The sequence below is a fragment of the Protobothrops mucrosquamatus genome, unplaced genomic scaffold (assembly GCF_001527695.2).
Source record: "Protobothrops mucrosquamatus isolate PMUCROS unplaced genomic scaffold, P.Mucros_1.0 scaffold2433, whole genome shotgun sequence".
NCBI classification, from domain to species: domain Eukaryota; kingdom Metazoa; phylum Chordata; class Lepidosauria; order Squamata; family Viperidae; genus Protobothrops; species Protobothrops mucrosquamatus.
Window position 1 is genome coordinate 30,227 of NW_015388505.1, and position 24,316 is coordinate 54,542.

Here is a 24,316-nt window from a genome sequence, read left to right on the forward strand (position 1 = left end):
GAGACTGGACAGCCATTTGTCCGAAATGGTATAGGGTTTCCTGCCTGAGCAGGGGGTTGGACTCGATGACCTCCAAGGTCCCTTCCAACTTTATTATTATTATTATTATTATTATTATTATTATTATTATTATTATTATTATTATTATTATTATTATTATTATTATTATTATTATTATTATTATTATTATTATTATTATCATCATTATTAGATCCGCCTGCCTCCTCCGATCCACCCAAAAGGCTTTACGTGATCTTGATACCTTCCCTCTGCTGATCTGACCTAGGACTGCATTCACCCCACTTAGGACAGCCCTCAGCCTGTTGCAAACTCCCGGCCACACAATCTTTCCCACAGAAAAAAAGTAGCAATAATTACCTAGCAATGGCTGGCCGAAGCACTGCTGAGCTGCATTTCCATGACGGATATCTTGTCTACGGAAGCGTCTGAGCAAAATGAAAAAACAATTTGCAATTTGCAACTGAAAACTCATGGTTGTGACTGCAAAAGGCAGAAGCCTCTATCCGGTAACGGATGTTTTCAAAGTCAGCGGGATGGAAGCAGGCTGTGTCCCCTTAGAGGTGACTAAGGAAGTTTCACTCCAAGAGATGGATCAGAGTTATCTGGGCACAACTCAGTGAATTATACACCATGCTGAGGCCATAATGTTACCATCGTCTAGTATTTGTCATGTCAGTCTTACAGCAATGCAAGCATCAAATGCCAGTCTGCTAAAGAGAGGCCTGACTCTTTTTTTCTGGCAGAAATCGGCGGGAAAACTGCACATTGGCAGATGGGACCAGATTTTTCTCGCTGTAGTGCAGAGATGCCTGCAGCCTCCGAAAGAGAAACTGCCTTTGCTTTGCTTTCTTCTCCTGTCCAATGTAACCCATGCTCCACTGCCAAAATCAGCTCAAGTGAATCAATGCACATTGCCAGCATGACTCTTTTTCCCCTCTCTCCTTCAGATGTGGTTTATCATTTGCTCCCGAAACTCTTCAACGCAAGTGAAAAAAATTGCCTGACCTGCTTCTGCGTTTTTCTCTTTAGTACTGTTTGAATCCTTTAAAATAATAACACTAATAATAAAAATAATGGCTAAGTCTCCAGTTGGGTGTTCCTTTATAATAAAAAAAAAAGTACATTTCTGAAAAACATGCTTAGTCTGCGTTCGCAGCATGTGGTTAATTGGAATTACGATTTTGATGGCTTATCCCTTTGTACAAACTTGGTTAATATATGTTCCCATGTGATGTGAATTTGGAAAATCGGTTAATTCAGTTAACCAGGAAACCCCTGTTTCATGACCACAGCCTTTGGTCAGAAAGGGTGTTACAGAGGATTGTCCAGTTCATCCCAATTGGTCAATCCAAGACATCCCTAGGAAACTGCCATCCAGCCTCTAACAGAAGACTTAAGGCAGGGGTGTCAAACTCAATTCCATTGAGGGCCGCATCAGCATTGCGGCTGCCCTCAGGGGGCCGGGTGGGTGTGGCCAGGGTGGGTGTGGCCTACTGGGTGGGCGTGGATGGAGTAGGTGTGACCTACTGGGTGGGCGTGGCCAGCTCTACATCGTTCACGTCAAGGGTGCCTGTGGGGGCCTGGGCAGGAGTGGGATAGATCTGAGGGTCTCTGGCAGAAGGGGGTGGGACCAGGGCAAGTGCCAAGGCATGGTCCACTGGAGGAGCCTCACTGTTCCTCTCAGGCCCTGCGGGTGGGGGGCTTATGGAGCTAAGACTGAATGCGTTTCAGCATAAAGGGCCACCACAAAACTGTACATTGGCTCCCGGCCGGCCTGGGACAGGGCCAAGGCAGAGGGGGTCACTGTTTCCAGGATGGCTTCGTGGGCCACATGAAACCACTTCACGGGCCGCATCCGGCCCCCAGGCCTTGTGTTTGACATGTCTAACTTAAGGTCACGTCCAATGAGCTGAAAAAGACTTCTAAAAGGAACCGTATGGATGCCCTCTGCAGCCCTGAACGGACGCCCTCGGCAAAGCATGCCATTGGAGAACAGTTTCAAATTTGGAGCTCCCATTTCTAAAGAGCAGTTCTGAGTATGAAACGGATTGTCTGATCAAAAACCTCAGAGGTTTCTTGAGTTTAAAGTGAGCAGTATCTGCAGGGAATGCCGAAGCCGTTGTGATGGCAGCTGTGGCCCTGCTCCTTTCCATCTTCATTATATTGATAAAAAGGGGCAGGATTTCAGTTACGCAGCTGCCGCCTTGATTTTTTTTTTTTGACTTGCTGTGTGGTCATCCCTGGTCAAAATGCTTCCATTTTGAAACTGAATGTGTTTTGAGCACTAACGACTTCAGAACTGACTGAGAAGCCAATTTCAACTCAAAGCAGCTGCTCCGTGCTTAAAATTTGTGTTTGGAATCAGTTCAAATGCAGAATTTTTGCGAATCGCATGCCATTTCATAGGCAAAGTAAGATTCTTATCATTCCCCCCCCGATATTTTATTATTTTTTTATAATTACAAATCCTTAATATTTTATCAGCAACATATTGTCTGGGTTTTAACATTTAGCCTACTAATACATGTTAAACTCCTTTCTCTCTACTTCGTTTTTCTAGCTATTGATAAAATTTATCTCATGTTCTAAAGTATCCTGAATCTTCTTTCTCTTTCATTTTCAGTGTCAATCTGTCCATTTCTGCGCAGTCTAAAATTTTCTTAATTATCTCTTCTTCCGCTGGTAGTTTTTCATCTTTCCAACATTGAGCAAATACAATTCTCGCTGCCGTTAACACATGTAACATTAAGTGTACACATTCCTTCTCATAATTTCCTAGAATTATACCTAACGAAAATAATTCTGCCTTGAAATCTACGTGTTTTTTAGTCATTTTCTCTAACCATATATGTATTTTTGACCAAAATCTTTTGGCTTTATAAGATTCTTACCTTTTTGTCTGTGTTCCTGTTGGATAATATCTGGAACAGGAGATCCCATCCCAGGCACAGTAAGGATCTCTCGCCAGGCAGCAATCAGTGCAGGCTGACCCATACATGTCACACTGGTGGAACTTCACCTGTGCGACGGCAGATTCAGACCCAACGTAAATTTGTTGCTGTAAGGAAAGCACAACGATATTTAGCACATCTTCAGTGAGTCCCCTTCATATTGACGAGCCATGGCTTCAAAAGAAAGTGTCAGGAGAAGGTATATTACGAACATGTAATGAAAAAAAGCCACTTCCTACACATTGTTATGGCTTCACCAACCTTCATGCTTCTATAATGAAGCTGTGGCCTTATTGCAGGTTATAATTAATTAAAACCTCATTTACGGTACGGGGTGGACCGCGGGCACTTTTTGATTTGATGTGACGTGGCAAAAGATAAATTATTGTCAAATTCTGGACAAAATTTGCTAAACAAGGTTGAGCTAGCATTCTTTCTTTGTGAGGCAAACAGTATACTGTCAGGGGAAATTAAACTGTTCACCTATGTCTTCACTGCTCAGGAAAATAAAAATCAAACTGAGTTTGATATTAAATGGCTTTAAGATGCCTTAAAGTGTTTGGTTTCTTAGGAGACCCGTGCTTTATTTATCAACAACTGCAGCAAGATCTCATTTCACATTTTATGAATCAGGAAAAAGGGATCGGTTATGTAAGAGTTGAAGGAAATTTGACACAGCTTGCATATGCACACGGATCTACTGTGAGAGAGGCAAGTATATATCTGAACACTTATCTGGGAGGTAGAGCTATACATTAATATTTAACATTTTAGACCACTCCATGAAAATTCATTTTATATGGCATATTTTGTTGCACTACAGTAGCAGAAGTCTCTTGAAGCAGAAGGAAAATGAACAAAGATAACAAATCTGACCTTTCAAAGGATAACATGGAAGCAGCCCTCAATTTCACATAAGTGCACTGAACTGAATATTATTTGACTGAATTAAACTGATATATATAAACCAGTTATACATAAAAATACTATTACTACTAGGTAGGTATTTCTAAAGTTTTGTTTTTGGTGCCTTTAAGCTAGTCTTGACTCTTTGCAATTGTCTGGACAAATTCCTAATGTTTTCTTGGAAAGATTTTCCACAAGTGGTCAACTCTTGCCTACTTTCTAGGGTTGAGAGAGAGTGACTGGCCCAAGGTCACCCAGTTGGCTTGGCACCTAAGATGGGACTAGAACTCACAATCTTTGTGGAAAGACTATGGGCCGGTTGAATTTCTGTTTGATGAATCAAGATAGAAAATAAAGTTCTAGGACAGTGATGGCGAACCTTTTCGAGACTGAGTGCCCAAAACCTGCCCCGTCCCCACTCCACCCTGCCCGCTTGGCCACCCACCACCTACACGGCCTGCCACAGATCACCCAAGCGGCCCAGCAGCGCCATGGTGGCTACGCCCTCCGCTCGTGTCCCGCAGCATCATCTGCGCATGACGGGGCGCAAGGGCAGAGTCTTGTCCCCGCTGCCCGGCTACCATGTCCTTGGCTGCGCTGCTTTGCGTGGGCTGCGCCCGGGGCGACTCTCCTCTGGAAGGGCTGCTGGTGAGGAGGGGGCCATGGGAGGAGACGGGGTTGGGGTGACGGCATGTGTGCCCACAGAGAGGGCTCCGAGTGCCGCCTCTGGCACGCGTGCCATAGGTTCGCCACCACTGTTCTAGGACATATTATGCCCTGGATAGATGCATCAGGTATCTTTTGGGATATCTCTACCTATATTGGGAATCTGCACCTGTGGGATGTTTTCCTGGTTGCTTCATTTTCTTAAAGCCAAGGGCTGACCTGAAAAATTAAAGCACCATATGAGTCCGTTGGTTTGTAAAGCTATCCTCGCATAGGAGAACTTTACATCTCACAAGGCAAGGGGTTTTGAAATGGGCACCTTACATACTCTCTTTCTTGGGCTATGAAGCCTGATGGACCACTGGAAAAAAATAACAGTTTGGAACAAAGATTTTATTTTTGAATGTCTACATATTGGACATGTTCATACTGCTAAGAAGAGTGAAATAATTTTCTTAAAAAAGAATAACACTTACTCTTTTGGAAGAAATTTCCATAAAAATAATAGGAGTTGGCACCTGAAAGTGAAAACATTTTTCTTAATTAGGAAAGAAGCTACCCATGCAGTTATGATAGCTATATGTTGGTGATCGGTCCATCCAAGAATTATACATTTTGTGCCAAGATTATTGAGCAAAGGTAGATTCCTTCTGTCTTTCAACCATTCTTCAGACCACCCAAACCTTACTGTGGTGAGCAGGAAGCAGTTTTATCCATATTCAACATATTGTCTATGGAGATTCTCAGTCTTCCAGGTCAGGGTTGTCCCAAAGGTGCTTTTTCACGAGGCAACTGGACTTCCTTGTTTTTCTTTGAAGATGTTTCACTTCTCATCCAAGAAGCTTCTTTAGCTTTGACTGGGGAATGGAAGGATTTATATTCCTTGCAGACAGGTGGTCATTTTCATTCTTTTAAAGAGTTGTTGAGACCACTTGGAGCTTTATCTATATCCTCAAGGTCACCTGAGTGTTGTCAATGGGTGTGGAGCTTTCTTGGAACTGCTGAAAGGACTGTGTTGTAGACTGTTGTATCCCTCCCCCTCTGTTGAGAGAGGGCTATTCAATTTTGACATAGATGGCCTCTTTGACCCCTCTTTCAAACCAGCGGTCCTCTCTATCCAAAATGTGGGCTTTTCTGTCTTCAAAAGAGTGGCCTTTGTCTTTGAAATGCAGTTGGGCTGCTGAATACATTAAGGCAGAAGCTTGTCCACCCCAAGGATAAAACACCCAAACACAAAACTAAGCAACGTGGTCTATGCAGTACAATGCAGTGAGCCTTGTGCAGATCTGTACATTGGGGAGAGAAAGCAACCACTTCATAAATGCATGGCACAACGTAGGAGAACAAACCCATCAGGACAAGATTCATCAGTCCATCTGCATTTAAAAGATAAAGGCCACTCTTTTGAAGACAGCAAAGTCCACATTTTGGACAGAGGACCGCTGCACCCAGGTGTAATATGTTCCTGATGACAAGTGCTGGCTAAAAGGATGCTACATTTGTACCAGTTGCAGTTTCTGGGTGTTATTTATTTTTGAGGTTGCCCGACTCCACGACTCTGGCAGTTTACAAATTAGAAATATATAGAATAAAGCACACAACTGGCCAGGAGAGCAGAACACCATCTACTGGCCACCCACAACCAAATGGGGCACCTCAAGGGCTGGGAGGAGAGCCAGGGGAGCTGCACAAGTCTCTGGGGAGAACGTCAATAGGGAGACCCAGGACTTTGCATAGAGGAGGCCCCCTTGATGGGTCCTGCAAGATGACAGGACATAATTGATGGGATCTGGGATGCATTGGCAGGCTGGACCATATTTGGTTGGCAGTAACCACTGTTCCTTCAGCGAGCCAGGCCCTGGAAGGCTGAAAAGATAATAACCAGCACCCAGATTTTTACCTGGAAGCCAGGTTAAAAATGGCACAGCTCACAAAGCAATGGGGCCACGTGCAAACAATGTGACACCCTCTTCACTGCCCATGCTACTGCATTCTGGGCAGGCTGTAGTTTCTGAATAGTGGTGAGGGCGGTGTAGAAGGGTTCAGTCTGGGTCAAAAGCCTGGTGTAGTAGGCTCACTTACTTTGAACACTTGCAGCTCTTCAAGAATCACTTCCTCCATAGATTCTGTGTCTTGGTTGTAAATTGTGATAACTTTCAAGACAATTCCATTATCTGTAGGTGAATATGAAAGGATGTCTGTCAGATAATTAGGAATTGGTTTAAAAAAAAACACCATGTCAATCATTTAAGATGAAAATGTTTGAAACTAACATGCCAAAATTTAAATCTGCAAATTATTCACATGACAATAAGTATATATAAATTTAAATAATCAGAACAAGGAACCACATCTAGATAATTTCAAATGTCTGAAGTTTAACAACTTAATGGAATGGAATAGGCTAGGCTAGGCTAGAATAGAATATGGGATGGAGTATTATACTCAACTCTACTCTACTCTACTCTACTCTACACTACACTCTACTCTACTCTACTCTACTCTACTCTACTCTACTCTTTCCAATATTCTATTCTATTCTATTCTATTCTATTCTATTCTATTCTATTCTATTCTCAAAGGACTGAAAGAATGTTGACTTCACTGCTCACCATGCATCAGGTGAAGATGCATTCACTACTCTTATGAGGTAGGGCAGTTATGAAGGATGAAAACAGGAGGAAATTACTGGCTAGGAATAAGTAAGAAGTCAACATTAGGCATGAAGCAGCATGAATGGTTTAGGGCAGGCAGATTGCAAATGGAACTAGCCTGACACCCATGGAGAGGGAAATTTAAACCATCCATTTTCCCTCTTTTTCTCTTACCTGTTCCGATAAACAGGACATCGTATTGGCCATCTTCTGCATCTACTCTGTCTACTGCTATTTGTTTGAGTCTGTACTTTCCATCTGTCTTCACAAGAATTGGCCTTTTGTGCACTGGCTGGACAGTTTGATACATCAGCGGGTGGGTTCGAGCAAAGCGGATGGCCTCGTCCGGATAGTCCTTGGTGCTCCCGTGCAGACCCCCGTTCACTTTGCTGGCACACTGTGAAACACAAAGGAGCGAACATGACGACATTGATGGCGCTTTCTGTTATGTGTGCATTTGTGCCTGCGATTAAGTAATTTTATGTATCTATCACATCGAGGCATTAAAGGGAGGCACATGCCAACTGTGAATCACGTTTTTTTTTTTTTTTTTTTGCCAAATTGGATTGCAGCTCCTGTACTGCAGCCCTCCACGGCCACAATCTTAAAGTTAATTGCTCTGTCAGCACCGTCCTTCCACTTTAAGATGTAGCCAGTCAAGGTTGTCAAGTGCTGGGCTGCATTAACAGAGGGATAGAATCAAGATCACGTGAAGTATTAATACCACTTTACAATGCCTTAGTAAGGCCACACTTGGAATACTGCATCCAGTTTTGGTCACCACGATGTAAAAAAGATGCTGAGACTCTAGAAAGAGTACAGAGTAGAGCAACAAAGATGATTAGGGGACTGGAGGCTAAAACATATAAGGAACGGTTGCCGGAATTGGGTATGTCTAGTTTAACGAAGAGAAGGACGAGGGGGGACATGATAGCAGTCTTCCAATATCTCAGGGGCTGCCACAAAGAAGAGGGAGTCCAGCTATTCTCCAAAGCGCCTGAAGGCAGGACGAGAAGCAACGGGTGGAAACTGATCAAGGAGAGAAGCAACTTAGAACTAAGGAGAAACTTCCTGACAGTTAGAACAATTAACCAATGGAACAACCTGCCTCCAGAAGCGGTGAATGCTCCAACACTGGAAGTTTTTAAAAAGAGACTGGACAGCCATTTGTCTGAAATGGTGTAGGGTTCGTGCCTGAGCAGGGGGTTGGACTCGATGACCGCCAAGGTCCCTTCCAACTTTATTATTATTATTATTATTATTATTATTATTATTATTATTATTATTATTATTATTATTATTATTATTATTATTATTATTATTATTATTATTATTATTATTATTATTATTATTATTATCACTGTATGCCACTGGGGATACAGCATAAAGCCATGGTATGGTTTCCTACATATGGCCCTGAATGCATGCATTTCTGTACATGAGCGGGACAACAGAAGCAAGGATGCTTTCCTTTCTGCACCCACTGGCAGCCCTTATATTATGGGATGGCATCCTCTTAGAAATCAGACTGACCCACAGGTTACACTTGCTGAGGAACTATGGAGAACCAAATTGTTTCAGGGGGCCACTGGGAGTGTGACAAGACCCTCAGGATGAATGAGGTTCTTTTGAAGTTTTACATTTTTATGAAATTGATACTTTAATCGGCGTGCACTTGTCTTGCTTTGATACTCTTAATTGCTGTAGACCACTGGAAGTCTGCGGGTATAAATTTAATGAGTAAATAACAAACAAGCAGACTGACTAAAGCAAATCAGTTTACACTGGAGTCTTTTACGTAGCGACTCAAAAATAATTCAGTGGGGGGAGGCTCACTCCCAGGTAAGCCTGTCTGTATGCCAGCCTGATACCAGCTAAAATAAACTCTCTTTTTGAACAGGAAGCTTTTAACTCCTTCTGCAACCGGACAGGATAATGTGTTTTAACTCATTCTGGATCCTTTAGTTCAAAAGTTGCTCTTTAATTGGAACCATTTAGCATCTGCTAGAAACAGCTGAGTACAGATCTTGAAAACGGTGTGGTTTTTCAGAAACATTTAAAGCCCAGCCACAGTAGCAGACTCTCCCCATTTAGATTGGATTTTCAATCAATAAAGTGAAATCAAATACTCTTCATGTTTACTGGAAACATTCATTTTTAACGTGCGGCAAGACTATAACTGACAATCATAAACTCCAACGTTTGTCAAACGGGGCAGTGTTTATTTTCCTTTTCTTGGGACTTAGGTCTTCTGAACTATTTGCTCCATGATGGTTTGAAAAATTCATTTTCTCATCAGCCTGCAGCAGAATTTTCATCAGCTGCTTGTCATAAAAGGCAGAAGTTGTGGTTTTCAGCAGAAGTTCAAAGGTCTGGTTTTCTGCAGATTGACTCAGTTAGTGAACAGCTGAGTGCCAAATTCTGCCGAAAAAGACTGTCTCCAGCAAGATTTGAGAATGTAATACTGAGCTGGAGATGCGTGTTTGTGTGTGTGTGTGTGTAAGTGTGTCCAATTCTCTCTCTCTCTCTCCATTTCTTCATCTCTCTCTCTTTCCCATTGCTCACGTGAAGTGTTAATACCACTTTATAATGCCTTGGTAAGGCTACACTTGGAATACTGCATCCAGTTTTGGTCACCGCGATGTAAAAAAGATGTTGAGACTCTAGAAAGAGTACAGAGAAGAGAAACAAAGATGATTAGGGGACTGGAGGCTAAAACATAAGGAACGGTTGCTGGAATTGGGTATGTCTAGTTTAATGAAGAGAAGGACGAGGGGGGACATGATAGCAGTGTTCCAATAACTCAGGGGCTGCCCCAAAGAAGAGGGAATCAAGCTATTCTCCAAAGCGCCTGAAGGCAGGACAAGAAGCAATGGATGGAAACTAACCAAGGAGAGAAGTCAACCTAGAACTAAGGATAAATTTCCTGACAGTTAGAACAATTAACCAGTGGAACAACCTGCCTCCAGAAGCGGTGAATGCTCCAACACTGGAAGTTTTTAAGAAGAGACTGGACAGCCATTTGTCTGAAATGGTATAGGGTTTCCTGCCAGAGCAGGGGGTTGGACTAGATGACCTCCAAGGTCCCTTCCAACTTTATTATTATTATTATTATTATTATTATTATTATTATTATTATTATTATTATTATTATTATTGCTGCTAAACTGGGAAAATGAGCAGGCAAATAAAAATTTAAAAATTTAAATTTAAAACTGTGGTTTGTTGAATAAGATATAATGCAGTTTCACACATCTTTTAAAATAAAAAAAATGAGCCAAACTTATGATTGTACAACTGGCCACTGTGGCTGGTTCCTGCTGTTAATAAACCTTGGTTTGCGAGGTCAGTGAAGGCTGCGCTGATCAGGATCAAGTTTTTTAAAATCGTGTTTACAAATCTCAGCCACCTCAGAGCAGTGAGCAAAGCACATACACAGAAATACAGGGTGGAGGCTTCCATTCCTGCCTTTTTAAAACAGAAAACCATAGTCCCACTCAAAGGGGAATCGGTTTACCCCCCCATTAAAGACCCCTTTAAACTCACCGATCCAGGCCTTGGGTAAGGCACTTTGCCTTCGTACACAGACCAATGGTATTCAGGTCCTTCTCTGTGAGCATACGGTCCATTGAAAGCCGCCCGAATACTCGCCATGTGATAGACACAGATCGCATACCCGTGGAATATATTGCTACAAATCAAAAATGGTAGAAGTCCACAATCTGAAAGTTCTTCATAGAAAGCTTGTCATGACATACCATTCTGCAGAACAGTGGCTTCAACCCTTGCTCCCTCTCACCATTCTTGAGTCTCTTTATGCCACTGACAATTTCCATTTAAGGATCTGCTCTTGCAATACCCAGGTAGGACAGCTTTGTGTTGCAACATTGTCGCACCTGTTTTTGACCTTCCCTTGTGAACACCTTGCTCAGGGCTCAGGTCTTCTCAGAAGCAAAAGCTGCTGGGTGCCCTTCTTGTAAGCAGCCTCCCTTACTTGAAGACCGGGAAGCCGGGGAGATGGGGGTGTGTGAGGGGGGGGCAAGGGGGGGGCTTCAGTGTCAGAGAAGTGGTGACAAAGGACAACGGTGGCCCTATTTACAGATTTCCTGTGTCAGTGAGTGGTGCGGCCTTGATTGCTTCCTCAAGCAGTCGGCATTTAATTGACAGCCAACAATGTTGAGTAGCTATGAAAATTGTTTAGTGTTTCAAAAGAACATGTCAATGCCTGTTTCTTTAGTGTTCCAAAATGGGTATTAATTTGCATTGCTGTTTTATTCTTAAAGAAGAAAGGGAAAAAAAGAGAAGCAGGGCAAAATGGGCAAACTGCTTTGAAGGACATCCTATCAAATCAAATGTATTTATTCTAAGTCGAATGGTACGATCACTTCGTTTGGGTATGAAAGGTAAGATCCAGACCAGGGCTGGCTGGGATCTGTGATCCATCTAGAGCAGTGATGGCAAACTTTTTAGAGACTGAGTGCCCAAAAACAGGCCCCGCCCCCACCCTGCCTGCTCCGCCCCCACCTCGCCCCCATCCCGCCCCTGGCCCCGCCTGCCCGCAGGGCCACCCACCGCCTCCACAGCCTGCCACAGATCACCCAGGCGGCCCAGCAGCACCATGGCAGCCACACCCTCTGCCTGCGCCCCACAGAATCAACTGCACACGACAGGGCACGAGGATGGAGTCTTGTCCCCACTGCCCGGCTGCCATGTTCTTGGCTGCGCTGCTCCGCGTGGGCCGTGCTCGGGGGCGACTTTCCTCTGGGGAGCTGCTGGTGAGGTGGGGGCCATGGGGGAAGCGGGGCTGGGGCAACGGCATGTGTGTCCACAGAGAGGGCTCCGAGTGCCGCCTCTGGCACGTGTGCCATAGGTTTGCCACCACTGATCTAGAGAGAAAATTCCACCTGGACTCCGTGACCCTCCAGAGCCCCATTCAGGAGACGGGATTCTTTGCATACGGATTCTAAGCAATTAACCCAATGACGACCATTTTATTGTCCAGGACTAAATTGCATCAGATCATTCTTATAACGTTTATTGCATCAGATCATTCTTATAACGTTATTACCTAACTGTCCTATTGATTTGCTCATAGGGCAAAGGGGGGCTTGTGGCCTGTCCCTCAGGGTCTCTTATGATCTTCCCACATCATCTCTGTATACCTTGTAGTGTTGAAGAGTCCAAATATCACCGGGTTTTTGTTATCCCGAGTCTGGAGCAAAAATATGTCCTCTGCAAAAATGGAAACATGATGCAGTTTATCTTGCACTAAAATTAGATTATTTTAATAACATACATAAATAAATAGACAAATGGCTTGTTTATACTACCTAGCAAAGAAAATAATTTTGCACGCTTAATTCTGTAGGGTTATTACTGACCCAGAGGGCCAATTTGTGTGTCATGCTATATCACGGTCTCCTGTTCTGTTGGAACTGTAAGGAGAACGGAAAGATTTATTATAACTGTGGCTAATTAAAAACAGCAGTGAAAGCTTCCCGTCTCTTCTGTGCTACTGAACTGGAAGAAGAAGTGGAAGAAAAACATGCAAATTGAAAATGGTTCACACATTATTCTAAATCGGGGTTTATTTCAACCAGTATTTGTTGGAAAAGCCACACTGGCCCCATTCACACATAATGCTAAGCCAAAACTAAACAGGTCACATTATATCCCAACATGTGAACCTTGCCACTATGGCTGCTGCATGAAACCATGATTTATTGCATTGACTGAACAACCATGACCTTTCTGTTATGAAATATTTAAATAGAGCTGTGCAACTATTTTTCACTTTGAGCCCTTATGAGGGTTCTGCCTTCAAACTCTTTGCAGCCATGTAACTCACCCAGGCCTTTGAACTATGGTGCTGGAGAAGACTCCTGCGAGTCCCCTGGACTGCAAGGCGATCAAACCGGTCAGTCCTAGAGGAGATCAACCCTGACTGCTCTTTAGAAGGCCAGATCCTGAAGTTGAAACTCAAGTACTTTGGCCCCCTAATGAGAAGGAAGGACTCACTGGAGAAGAGCCTAATGCTGGGAAAGATTGAGGGCAATAGAAGAAGGGGACGACAGAGAATGAGGTGGCTGGATGGAGTCACTGAAGCAGGAGGCGTGAGCTTAAATGGACTCCGGAAGATGGTAGAGGACAGGAAGGCCTGCCCTGGAAGAACGTTGTCCATGGGGTCGCGATGGGTCGTACACGACTTCGCAACTAACAACAACAACAAAACTCACCCAATTCGTCAAAATGCGTGTCAATGCCATTCATCCCTGGTACAAAACATGCCAGTCTGGCCTTGAGGAAAGTGGTCCACTTATTCACCAGCATCCTTTGTCCTCCCATGTCATTCTGAGAAGAAGACACAAACAAGAAAGTCCTTTCTCAGAGCCAGGTTAGACTCTGCTAAGTTGCATTCACACAACACGACTCAGTCCATCCATCTTCCGTCTTAGCGCAAAGCACCAGACCACAAACTAACCCACACTGCATACATACACAAAAGTTGAAAAAAAAACTTGTTAGTGTCTGGTATGACTGCATAGGTTAGGTCCTCAGAGGATTTCCTATCTGGTCATAGCCAAGTTGTGGTGGCCCTGTAGGAAAATGATTTTGACTGACTCATAGCGGTACTTTTAGATCCAGGAAAAGAAGTTCCTCGAAGAGGGCGTGTGCTTGTGATGCTATAAACTCTTGAAAGCTAGAAAGGGGAGCCTCTAATCCAGTGGTTCTCAACCTTTTTAATGCCGCGACCCCCAACCGGTCGTAAGTCGAGGACTAAACCGGCCGTAAGTCGAGGACTACCCAACTGGTCGTAAGTCGAGGACTTTCCCTGCCCGGGAGCGCCGCGCATGCGTGGTTCCGCCCCCTGCGCCAGCCGAGGCGTAGCTGGCAAGCGGCAGACACGGAGCAGGCCGACCACCAGCTGGCCCAGCTCAAGGGAGGTAAGGCACCCGCCGGAAAAGGGGAAAAAAAATGGCGGACAGCCTTGCTTGGTGACCTCCGTGAAATGGTCGATCGACCCCAAATGGGGTCGCGACCCATAGGTTGAGAACCGCTGCTCTAATCTCTTGTGCAGAGGCCCCACGTGCCACTCCTGAGCATCAGAGACTCAGCTGAGCAGAGGTAGGAGGCAGGGAGGGGATGGGAAGCTGGTGGGATTGGCTCTTCTGTTCAGCCCATCACAATGCAAAACGGTGCTCATGTGTGCTTTGGAATTAAAATAAGGAGCAGACCCGAACTTTACATTCAGTTCTACACAAAAGGGACTTCTTTCTCTTTCCATTCTCTTTCACCGGACTCCTTTTTATGTTGCCCTTCATGGGTTTTTTTGTTGATACCTCTCTCTGTGAAAGCTTAACCGAGCTCTGCCAGAGTCACACCAAGGTGGGTGGGTATAGGGGTGGCTGATATGGAGATTGGGGCTGGACTCACAATTCAAGCTTGGCTTGTGAGAGTGTGTGTTCTTATTTTATCCCAGCTTTCCTAAAACTGCCTTCTCCCGGCTCATGCCAGCAAACCTTCTGGGACTGAGGCTCATCTGTTCTAGAACGAAGAAGCCCAACATATCTGATGGGTGTCAAGTTGGGAAAAGCTGAATTAAATACACAGAAGAAAAAGAAGGAAGAAAAGCAGCGAACCGCCAGTAGATGGCAATAAAAGTGTTTCTTACCGCACAGACCCGGCCCACTCTGGCATAGAGAGCGTGAGCGCCCGTTTCTGCCTCTAAAGCTTTCTCGGTGAAGAAGAAATACACCTTGTTGTCCTCCCGGTCTTCGTTGTCAGGAATCACATGGGAACTAACAAATTTAGGTTCTTAAAGAGACAGGGAGATATGGGGATTGGTGGAACTGCTTAATTCCAGTGTCAGCAAACTTGCATTCAAGATAATAAGGTTTGAAAAACATCAGAACAGCTCCTTCTGGATATGCAACAATTATTCTGGACTCTAAGACAGTGTTTCCCATTCAAAGCCCTTTTATTCTTGCGGTGTCCTCATGTATTCCTCTGCTGCAGAACTAGCTAGCATTGCAGGGAAGAATGTTTGGCTCTGCGGACTATGGCAGGCTATGACCAAGGGCAGTGATGGCGAACCTTTTAGAGACTGAGTGCCCCAAATCTAGCCCCGCCCTGCTTCCCCACCTGGCCCTGCTCTGCCCTCGTCCTGCCTGCTCCGCCCCCACCCCACCCCACCCCGCCCATCGCCCCACCCACCCACAGGGCCACTCACCGCCTCCATGGCCCGCAGCAGATCGCCCAGGCAGCCCAGCAGTGCCATGGCGGCCATGCCCTCCACCCGCACCCCACAGCATCAACTGCGCATGATAAGACGCAAGGGCGGAGTCTTGTCCCCGCTGCCTGGCTACCATGTCCTTGGCTGCGCTGCTCCGCATGGGCCACGCTTTAGGGCAACTCTCCTCTGGGGGGGGCTGCTGGTGAGGGGGCCGCAGGGGGAGGCAGGGCTGGGGCGACGTTGCGTGTGCCCACAGAGAGGGCTCTGAGTGCCGCCTCTGGCACGCGTGCCACAGGTTTGCCACCACTGACCAAGGGCATAACTTCTCGGCTAATCGAAATGTTGGAAAGCATAACTTCTATTTGCATTGTCCCATACGAGATTATGAACCTCTCTAAATTAACTTGTATTGTGGTCCATCTCCATGATGATAACGTAAAGATAGACCACCGTGCTTTGTGGGATAAGACCCACGGTAGACGTTCCATGTAAGCGGAGGCCAGCATATTATTCTGAAAGAGCATTTTTGATGCTTTGTAGTGGCGACTGCTGTTTTTGTCCTCATTACCCTTATTGTTACTTAGAGCCATTTCTACCTTTCAGCAGACGATCATCGTCAGGCTCAGTCCGGATGTGAGCCATGCGGCCCATCATGCGGAAAATGGCGGCGTCTCTCCCCCAGTAGTCACTGTAGAGTCCAGTAAACAGCTCGTTTCCTGTAGACCAAAGAGGCAAAGATAGATAGTCAAGTCAAGTCTCCAGTAAGTCCAACTCAATTCCTAATGACAGTATGACCACAGCCACATAGTTTTCTCGGCCACAGGACGGAAGGGACATCCTCAGTGGAAGTGGCCCCTCAGGGTGTGCATTCTGTGGCTTGCAGGGTTAGCTCAAGTTTAGAAATCCTGACTCACAAACTGTGATTGTGAGCTCATTGGGTCACGCTGGCCAAAACTGAGACATCCTCAGGTCTGCTCTGGGTCTGGGCAATGAGCTGAGTCCAAGCCAGGCAGGGTAGAAGGAGGGTTGGGGAGTCTGTATGGGCCTGACAAGAGTCACACAACACATCTCTCTGTGGTCCTCTGGCATCTGCACATTCCCCTCGACCTTATTCTCCAACCCTGGACTCGCTCCTTCGTCAGAGCAGCCACTCTGCAGATCCCTGGGACTGTAATCTCCTCTTTACCACAAAGACACACATGCCCCAAAGGACTTCTGGAGTGTAGCACTTCAGTTGTATACCAGAATGGCCCAGCGTCTTCAGACAACAAGAATTGTTGCATGTTGAAATCCAGGCTATCACAAAGGAGTCAGCATGTACTAAAATTTTTCAGGTTCTCTTAACCCAGAACAGTAATGTTGTAATTCTAAACTTTACAGATGTGGAAAAGTCTGTTTGATTTTGATATAAATATTGTGTGCTGTGAGTTTAAAACAAATATTTAATATATAATAGTGGGAAACTCAAGTACTTTGGCCACCTAATGAGAAGAAAGGACTCACTGGAGAAGAGCCTAATGTTGGAAAAGATTGAGGGTAATAGAAGAAGGGGACGACAGAGAATGAGGTGGCTGGATGGAGTCACTGAAGCAGTAGGCGTGAGCTTAAATGGACTCCAGAAGATGGTAGAGGACAGGAAGGCCTGGAGGAACGTTGTCCATGGGGTCATGATGAGTTGGACACGACTTCGCAATTAACAACAACAACAACAACAGTGGGATATTATGCAGGCTAATACTCTACAAGTGACTAGAGATATGGCAGAGATTCAGTAACCTAATATTTAGACTCTATATTTTCCCTAACATAAGCTAAGGGCAATTAGCTTTATATATCACTGATTCATTTCTTAAAATATAAATACTAGTATCAGTGGAATCAAAACAACTTGCATATATTTACCACGAGATGGCAGCCAAGCCACAAAATAGTGGAAAACCATATTACACATACAAAAAAGAATGGTCCTCTCTCACAATAATTTATTTATTTTCCTCCTTTTTTAAACTTGAAAGAAAACAAATGCATTTTCTAATTTACATTTCACCATTAAAATGAATACTACTATTATTTTGATTATTAGTGTGTTTTCTCAAGGATTTACAATTTTTACTTGTCAAGGGTGGATTTAATTTTGGTTTACATTAATTTGAAAACAATTATGCTGTGATTTTAAGTAATGACTTCAATAATGTAAACTCTCTACCAGGTAGGCTCTGAAATCTGTTTCCAACAAGAGATGTGTTATTATTTCTTAGGTTTTGCTTAATACTGAATAAATATTGATTTCAAACTCGTGAGGCCCTGAAGCTAAGTCAAATGTTAGCAGACAAAATAAATTTTAGCAGCTCATACTGATTTGGTACTTCATGGCAGAGTCTGCAAAATAATTATGTGATCACGTTCTCTAGTTCTCGGCTTTAGACGATACAACTTTTGACATCTACAGAAATACAGAAGTCGTGTTTGTGTGTGTGTGTTTGTATAGCCTTATGACCCATATTGTTTAGCTGGTAGGACTCCAATCATTGGACTCCCCCAGACTAGCTTTTCATGATAGTTGAAAATAGGCCCATATAAGAGAAAAACTGTTGGCTTCTCTCTACAACAGGGGTGTCAAACTCAATTTCATTGAGGGCCGCATCAGCATTGCGGTTGCCCTCAGGGGGCTGGGTGGGTGTGGCCAGGGTGGGTGCGGCCTACTGGGTGGGCGTGGATAGAGTGGGTGTGGCCTACTGGGTGGGCGTGGCCAGCTCTACATCGTTCACGTCAAGGGTGCCTGTGGGGGCCTGGGCAGGAGTGGGACAGATCTGAGGGTCTCTGGCAGAAGGGGGGGGGACCGGGGCAAGCGCCAAGGCATGGTGCATTTCTTCATTCCTCACAAAGGGTGACACCTCCCCAGCATGCAACCAGGGGGCAGGGCCGACGCGGCAGGGGCTGGTTCCTCGCTGTTTCCAGACGGCCTTGTGGAGCTAAGACTGAACGTGTTTCAGTATAGATGGCCACCAAAAAATTGTACATTGACTCCCGGCCAGCCTGAGCCAGGGCCAAGGCAGCGGGGGCCATTCCCTCACTGTTTCCAGGATGGCTTCGCGGACCACATGAAACCACTTCGCGGGCCGCATCCGGCCCCCAGGCCTTGTGTTTGACATGTCTGCTCTACAACTAATGAAACAGCTGTGTCTTTCCGAGGCTTCCACAGCAGATTCAGAAACTGCTTGTCATAATTTCAGTCTCCGAAAGAGCATTTTATCTCTGTTCTAGATTCTTACAGCAGTGGTGGCTAACCTAAGCCACCGGTGCCAGAGGCGGCACTCAGAGCCCTCTCTGTGGGCACGCGTGCCGTCGCGGCCAGTCCTAGGCCTTCAGCTGGGTTTTATAAAACCTTTTCACTTTAGGCCTCCGCCGCCGTGTGCAAAAAAAAAAAAGGTTCAATCAGTCAATTTCAACTTCTCGCGGGAAAAAAACAGATCTTGCAAAGTTGGAATTGATTGATTGAACTTTTTAGTCCCACCCAGTCTGTCGTTACCACTGCAGCCACGCCCACCCAATTGGCCACACCCAGCCAATGGGCCACACCCACCCACGATGCATAAGTGGGTTTTGGGTTGCAGTTTGGGCACTCAGTCTCTAAAAGGTTCGCCATCACTGCCTTACAGTATTGCTGCCCTGATTATTGCATGCCTGTGATTTTACTGTTCTTATAGTTTGGATGCTTCTTTAGCCTGCTTTGACTTTCCTGATCTTTCCTGGCTGTGTCAGCTCTCCGTAACNCATGATGAGTTGGACACGACTTCGCAATTAACAACAACAACAACAACAGTGGGATATTATGCAGGCTAATACTCTACAAGTGACTAGAGATATGGCAGAGATTCAGTAACCTAATATTTAGACTCTATATTTTCCCTAACATAAGCTAAGGGCAATTAGCTTTATATATCACTGATTCATTTCTTAAAATATAAATACTGGTATCAGTGGAATCAAAACAACTTGCATATATTTACCACGAGATGGCAGCCAAGCCACAAAATAGTGGAAAACCATATTACACATACAAAAAAGAATGGTCCTCTCTCACAATAATTTATTTATTTTCCTCCTTTTTTAAACTTGAAAGAAAACAAATGCATTTTCTAATTTACATTTCACCATTAAAATGAATACTACTATTATTTTGATTATTAGTGTGTTTTCTCAAGAATTTACAATTTTTACTTGTCAAGGGTGGATTTAATTTTGGTTTACATTAATTTGAAAACAATTATGCTGTGATTTTAAGTAATGACTTCAATAATGTAAACTCTCTACCAGGTAGGCTCTGAAATCTGTTTCCAACAAGAGATGTGTTATTATTTCTTAGGTTTTGCTTAATACTGAATAAATATTGATTTCAAACTCGTGAGGCCCTGAAGCTAAGTCAAATGTTAGCAGACAAAATAAATTTTAGCAGCTCATACTGATTTGGTACTTCATGGCAGAGTCTGCAAAATAATTATGTGATCACGTTCTCTAGTTCTCGGCTTTAGACGATACAACTTTGACATCTACAGAAATACAGACGTTGTGTTTGTGTGTGTGTGTTTGTATAGCCTTATGACCCATATTGTTTAGCTGGTAGGACTCCAATCATTGGACTCCCCCAGACTAGCTTTTCATGATAGTTGAAAATAGGCCCATATAAGAGAAAAACTGTTGGCTTCTCTCTACAACAGGGGTGTCAAACTCAATTTCATTGAGGGCCGCATCAGCATTGCGGTTGCCCTTGGGGGGCTGGGTGGGTGTGGCCAGGGTGGGTGTGGCCTACTGGGTGGGCATGGATAGAGTGGGTGTGGCCTACAGGGTGGGCGTGGCCAGCTCTACATCGTTCGCGTCAAGGGTGCCTGTGGGGGCCTGGGCAGGAGTGGGACAGATCTTAGGGTCTCTGGCAGAAGGGGGTGGGACCGGGGCAAGCGCCAAGGCATGGTCCATTTCTTCATTCCTCATAAAGGGTGACACCTCCCCAGCATGCACCCAGGGGATGGGGCTGACACGGCAGGGGCTGGTTCCTCGCTGTTTCCAGACGGTCTTGTGGAGCTAAGACTGAATGCGTTTCAGCATAGATGGCCACCACAAAATTGTACATTGACTCCCGGCCAGCCTGGGCCAGGGCCAAGGCAGCGGGGGCCGTTCCCTCACTGTTTCCAGGATGGCTTCACAGGCCACATGAAACCACTTCACGGGCCACATCCGGCTTCCGGGCCTTGTGTTTGACATGTCTGCTCTACAACTAATGAAAGCAGCTGTGTCTTTCCGAGGCTTCCACAGCAGATTCAGAAACTGCTTGTCATAATTTCAGTCTCCGAAAGAGCATTTTATCTCTGTTCTAGATTCTTACAGCAGTGGTGGCGAACCTATGGCACGGGTGCCAGAGGCGGCACTCAGGGCCCTCTCTGTGGGCACGTGCGCCGTCGCGGCCAGTCCTAGGCCTTCAGCTGGGTTTTATAAAACCTTTTCACTTTAGGCCTCCGCTGCCGTGTGCAAAAAAAAAAAAAAGGTTCAATCAGTCAGTTTCAACTTCTCGCGGGGAAAAAAAAGATCTTGCAAAGTTGGAATTGATTGAGTGAACTTTTTAGTCCCACCCAGTCTGTCGTTACCACTGCAGCCATGCTACGTTTTCTTTCTGGAGCAGGGAAACTCAAAGATAACAAACCAAATATCTCTGGAAACTTTTCAATAATTGCAGCCATTTCAACTTGGCAAATGTGCTGGAGAAATTGCATAATTGTACACCTATGGTTTTAAATGATTGATTGAGAAATTTAACGTGCAGATCAGCTCTTTAGAAAAGATGCAACTGTATTTCAAACTCATTTCTACTGGCAATTTTCTTCTTGCAAGGCACAGAGTCAGCATTTTTTCAGTAGTAGGATTTTTCAGAGGTCTATAATTAATAATGTTGTATTTACTTGGCAATAAATCTACTTTCAGTGAGGATGTTCGTGCTCAGCTAGAATTGTCTCATCAGGCATTTTCTAGAACACTGAGATATTAATCCACACAGGACTAGATCTTCTTTCGATGATGACATCTTGATGCAGTGTAATAGCCTCTGATTAGATTTATTTAACAGTGTTTGGAAAAAAAAATCTCTTCCCAATTTCCATATATCTTTGCTACATACTTCCAGCCTTTCAACAGGATAACCTGGTTGACTTGAAGACTTGAATGTAGCCGCATCATAGCCAACTCAGGGCCCTGGAAGATCAGTCGCTGGCATCTGACTGATGGGCAACACTGCCTGGCACTAGATCAGTGGTTCTCAACCTTTTTAATGCCGCGACCCCCAACCGGTCGTAAGTCGAGGACTAAACCGGTCGTAAGTCGAGGACTAAACCGGTCGTAAGTCGAGGACTAAACCGGTCGTAAGTCGAGGACTACCCAACCGGTCGTAAGTCGAAGACTTTCCCTGCCGGGAGCACCGCGCATGCGTGGTTTCGCCCCCTGCGCCGGCCAAGGCGTAGCTGGCAAGCGGCAGAGACGGAGCAGGCCGACCACCAGCTGGCCCAGCTCAAGGGAGGTAAGGCACCTGCCAGAAAAGGGGGAAAAAATGGCGGACAGCCTTGCTTGGCGACCCCAGTGAAATGGTCAATCGACCCCAAATGGGGTCGCGACCCATAGGTTGAGAACCGCTGCACTAGATAGTCTACCAATTTATACTGTCTCTCCATGGGAAAATACAGAATTGCCATCTCCCTCCTCTCAGAATGAAATGGTCCCTTTGCCGTTGTTCCTAGAGTGGCCTTCCACTTCAGCATCTTCCTGCATGGGTGCTGCTTCATCTAGGTGCCTGCTTGGTTTGGCTGGGCACTGGGGTGCCCTTCAAGCCTTCAGTGATCTGCTAGGAATGTATTCTCCAGGCATGCTTTGCTCTTCCCTCCCTCCCCACACACATACAACACACACAGATGAGGCAGCACAGAGTAACCGGAAATAATGGGTCTCAACTGAGAAAAGCATGCCCGACCACTAATGGTACAAGAGATCCATCTCAACTACAGCAGTTAAAAAGTTCTGGAGCAGAAAAGAGGCAGATCAGAAGTCCACCATTTGTCAAAAAGCCACACGCCTAAAGAAAACAGCCTTTCTTTCAAGAACTTGTGTGGTCTTTGTTAACTCACCAGTCAGCTCTATTACAAACTAGGAAGTTGTTTTATTGAAAGCAGGCTGGAGAGTTCATTTGTTTTAGAGCGTTTGAGTCATAAAATTATTTATGGAATATGCCCAATCATTTAACATTTTTATATAGCATTAGCCACGGTTGAAAGCTTATTCCGCTTTCTGATTGTCATTCAGAATTTATTCATTCAAGAGTAGAATTGTTTCTTACTGTTTTTACCTTAATATCAAATAATCTCTCCCCAAACTGAAGCTAATTCACAAGAAAACGTTAAACGAGAAACAAATCAAAATAGAAGTGGTAGGGAAGGAACACGAGTGTAGCCTTCTCTGTTACTTGTGCTTAAATTTCATCCATTAAAAGAATTTCATTTTAGAAATTTTGGTTGGAGTTTGCCCAGTATTTTAATTTAATGCACACAAAACCACAAAAGATTATACTGTATTTTTTTTCCCTGCTGTAATACAGACATTTCAGTAAAAGTTACTCTGAATCATGAGGGTTTAAAAAAAATATTACCATACATGCAATGTATTTTAAATTGCCAAAGTGTGCCATGAGGCTATTGATTGTCGTGACATTAAATATGTTGGACTCAATTCCAAAATGAAATTTTGGAGCACATGAACCTGTCTGGACTACAACTACAACTTGGAAAATGTTGTGAAACCCCAGGAAAAGCTTGAAAGAGCTGCATAGAGGCTCTGCGTCCAAGCTTCTGTGTGCTCTGGAGGTCCGAAATGAATCCAAATATGTGGATGGATGGCTGGAATAAGTGAGATTAAATAAAACTGTTCCCTATTCTTCTCTGAGTTAACTTTCTGTGCTTACTTTTTCCTGCACTAAACTAGAATGAAAGAAGGGAACACATTTGTAGGACCATCCTGGAGGACACATTTTCCTCCTTCTTTATCTCTGTGAGAAAACAATATTGATAAAGCTCTAAATTGTTTGTACTGGAATTAGACAAGCAATAAAAGAGCAGCCATCGTGAACTCTGAATGGAAAAGCATGTGCAAGTAGAGCTGAAGCCTGTTGTCTTATCCTCCGCGGTTGGTGTCTCCCCTAGAGATGGGGATTCCATGCTGGCTTAAGGTCATCCAGTCCCAACCATGGTTACATGCCCCTCTTTGCTGGGTCCTATTTTTTCTGAGCTTGGTTTAGATTCAAGTACACAAGTGAACAACAAGTGGCTGCTCACTGCCCTGTCTGCACTGATGGCTTGGAACAAATCTCATCTTAGTTAACATGGTTCCAAGGGTGCCCTTTGCGCTGGACCATATTTATACAGTATGATATAGGGTGGATATCATATCAACATTCCCAAACTACACCGTGAGTCTGCTAAATGCATCTGTGAATGAGTGCTGCATGAGTTCTCATAAAGTGCAGGAATGAATGTTGGGAACTTTCCTGTTATGGAGAAACATGTTTAGATTTGTAGTCTCCATTTCTGTAGGCCTTGGACTGAATTTCCAAAAGGGAATTGTTGAAACTGGGGCAGTAGGAGCTGGCACAACTGGGATTTCTCCCACATTTAGAATAGATTATGTGATAAATAACAATAACGGATGGCAATAACACAGTCAGTCAGTGTAACAATGCCTGAAGAACACCTGACGTTTCCCCAGTGTGATGCAACAGGCAAGACGGATGGCAGACCAATCCTGAGACTCTATGAGTCAATTCAACAAAACCCGACATAAGTACACAAGAATAGATG

The 24,316-nt window shown here is 44.6% G+C and overlaps 1 protein-coding gene across 1 annotated transcript in view; it reads right to left on the reverse strand.

The window, feature by feature from the left end:
* The window catches only part of SEMA3E (semaphorin 3E), a 61,130-nt gene that overhangs the window by 9,543 nt on the left and 27,271 nt on the right, over window positions 1–24,316 (reverse strand). The window contains exons 5-14 of the mRNA XM_015824967.1: window positions 16,028–16,147; window positions 14,871–15,013; window positions 13,435–13,549; window positions 12,361–12,430; window positions 10,745–10,889; window positions 7,373–7,595; window positions 6,627–6,718; window positions 5,021–5,062; window positions 2,913–3,079; window positions 379–446 (exon numbers count right to left, since the gene is read on the reverse strand). Of these exons, the coding sequence (XP_015680453.1) occupies window positions 379–446; window positions 2,913–3,079; window positions 5,021–5,062; window positions 6,627–6,718; window positions 7,373–7,595; window positions 10,745–10,889; window positions 12,361–12,430; window positions 13,435–13,549; window positions 14,871–15,013; window positions 16,028–16,147 (1,185 nt within the window). The remainder of the gene's footprint in view (window positions 1–378; window positions 447–2,912; window positions 3,080–5,020; window positions 5,063–6,626; window positions 6,719–7,372; window positions 7,596–10,744; window positions 10,890–12,360; window positions 12,431–13,434; window positions 13,550–14,870; window positions 15,014–16,027; window positions 16,148–24,316) is intronic.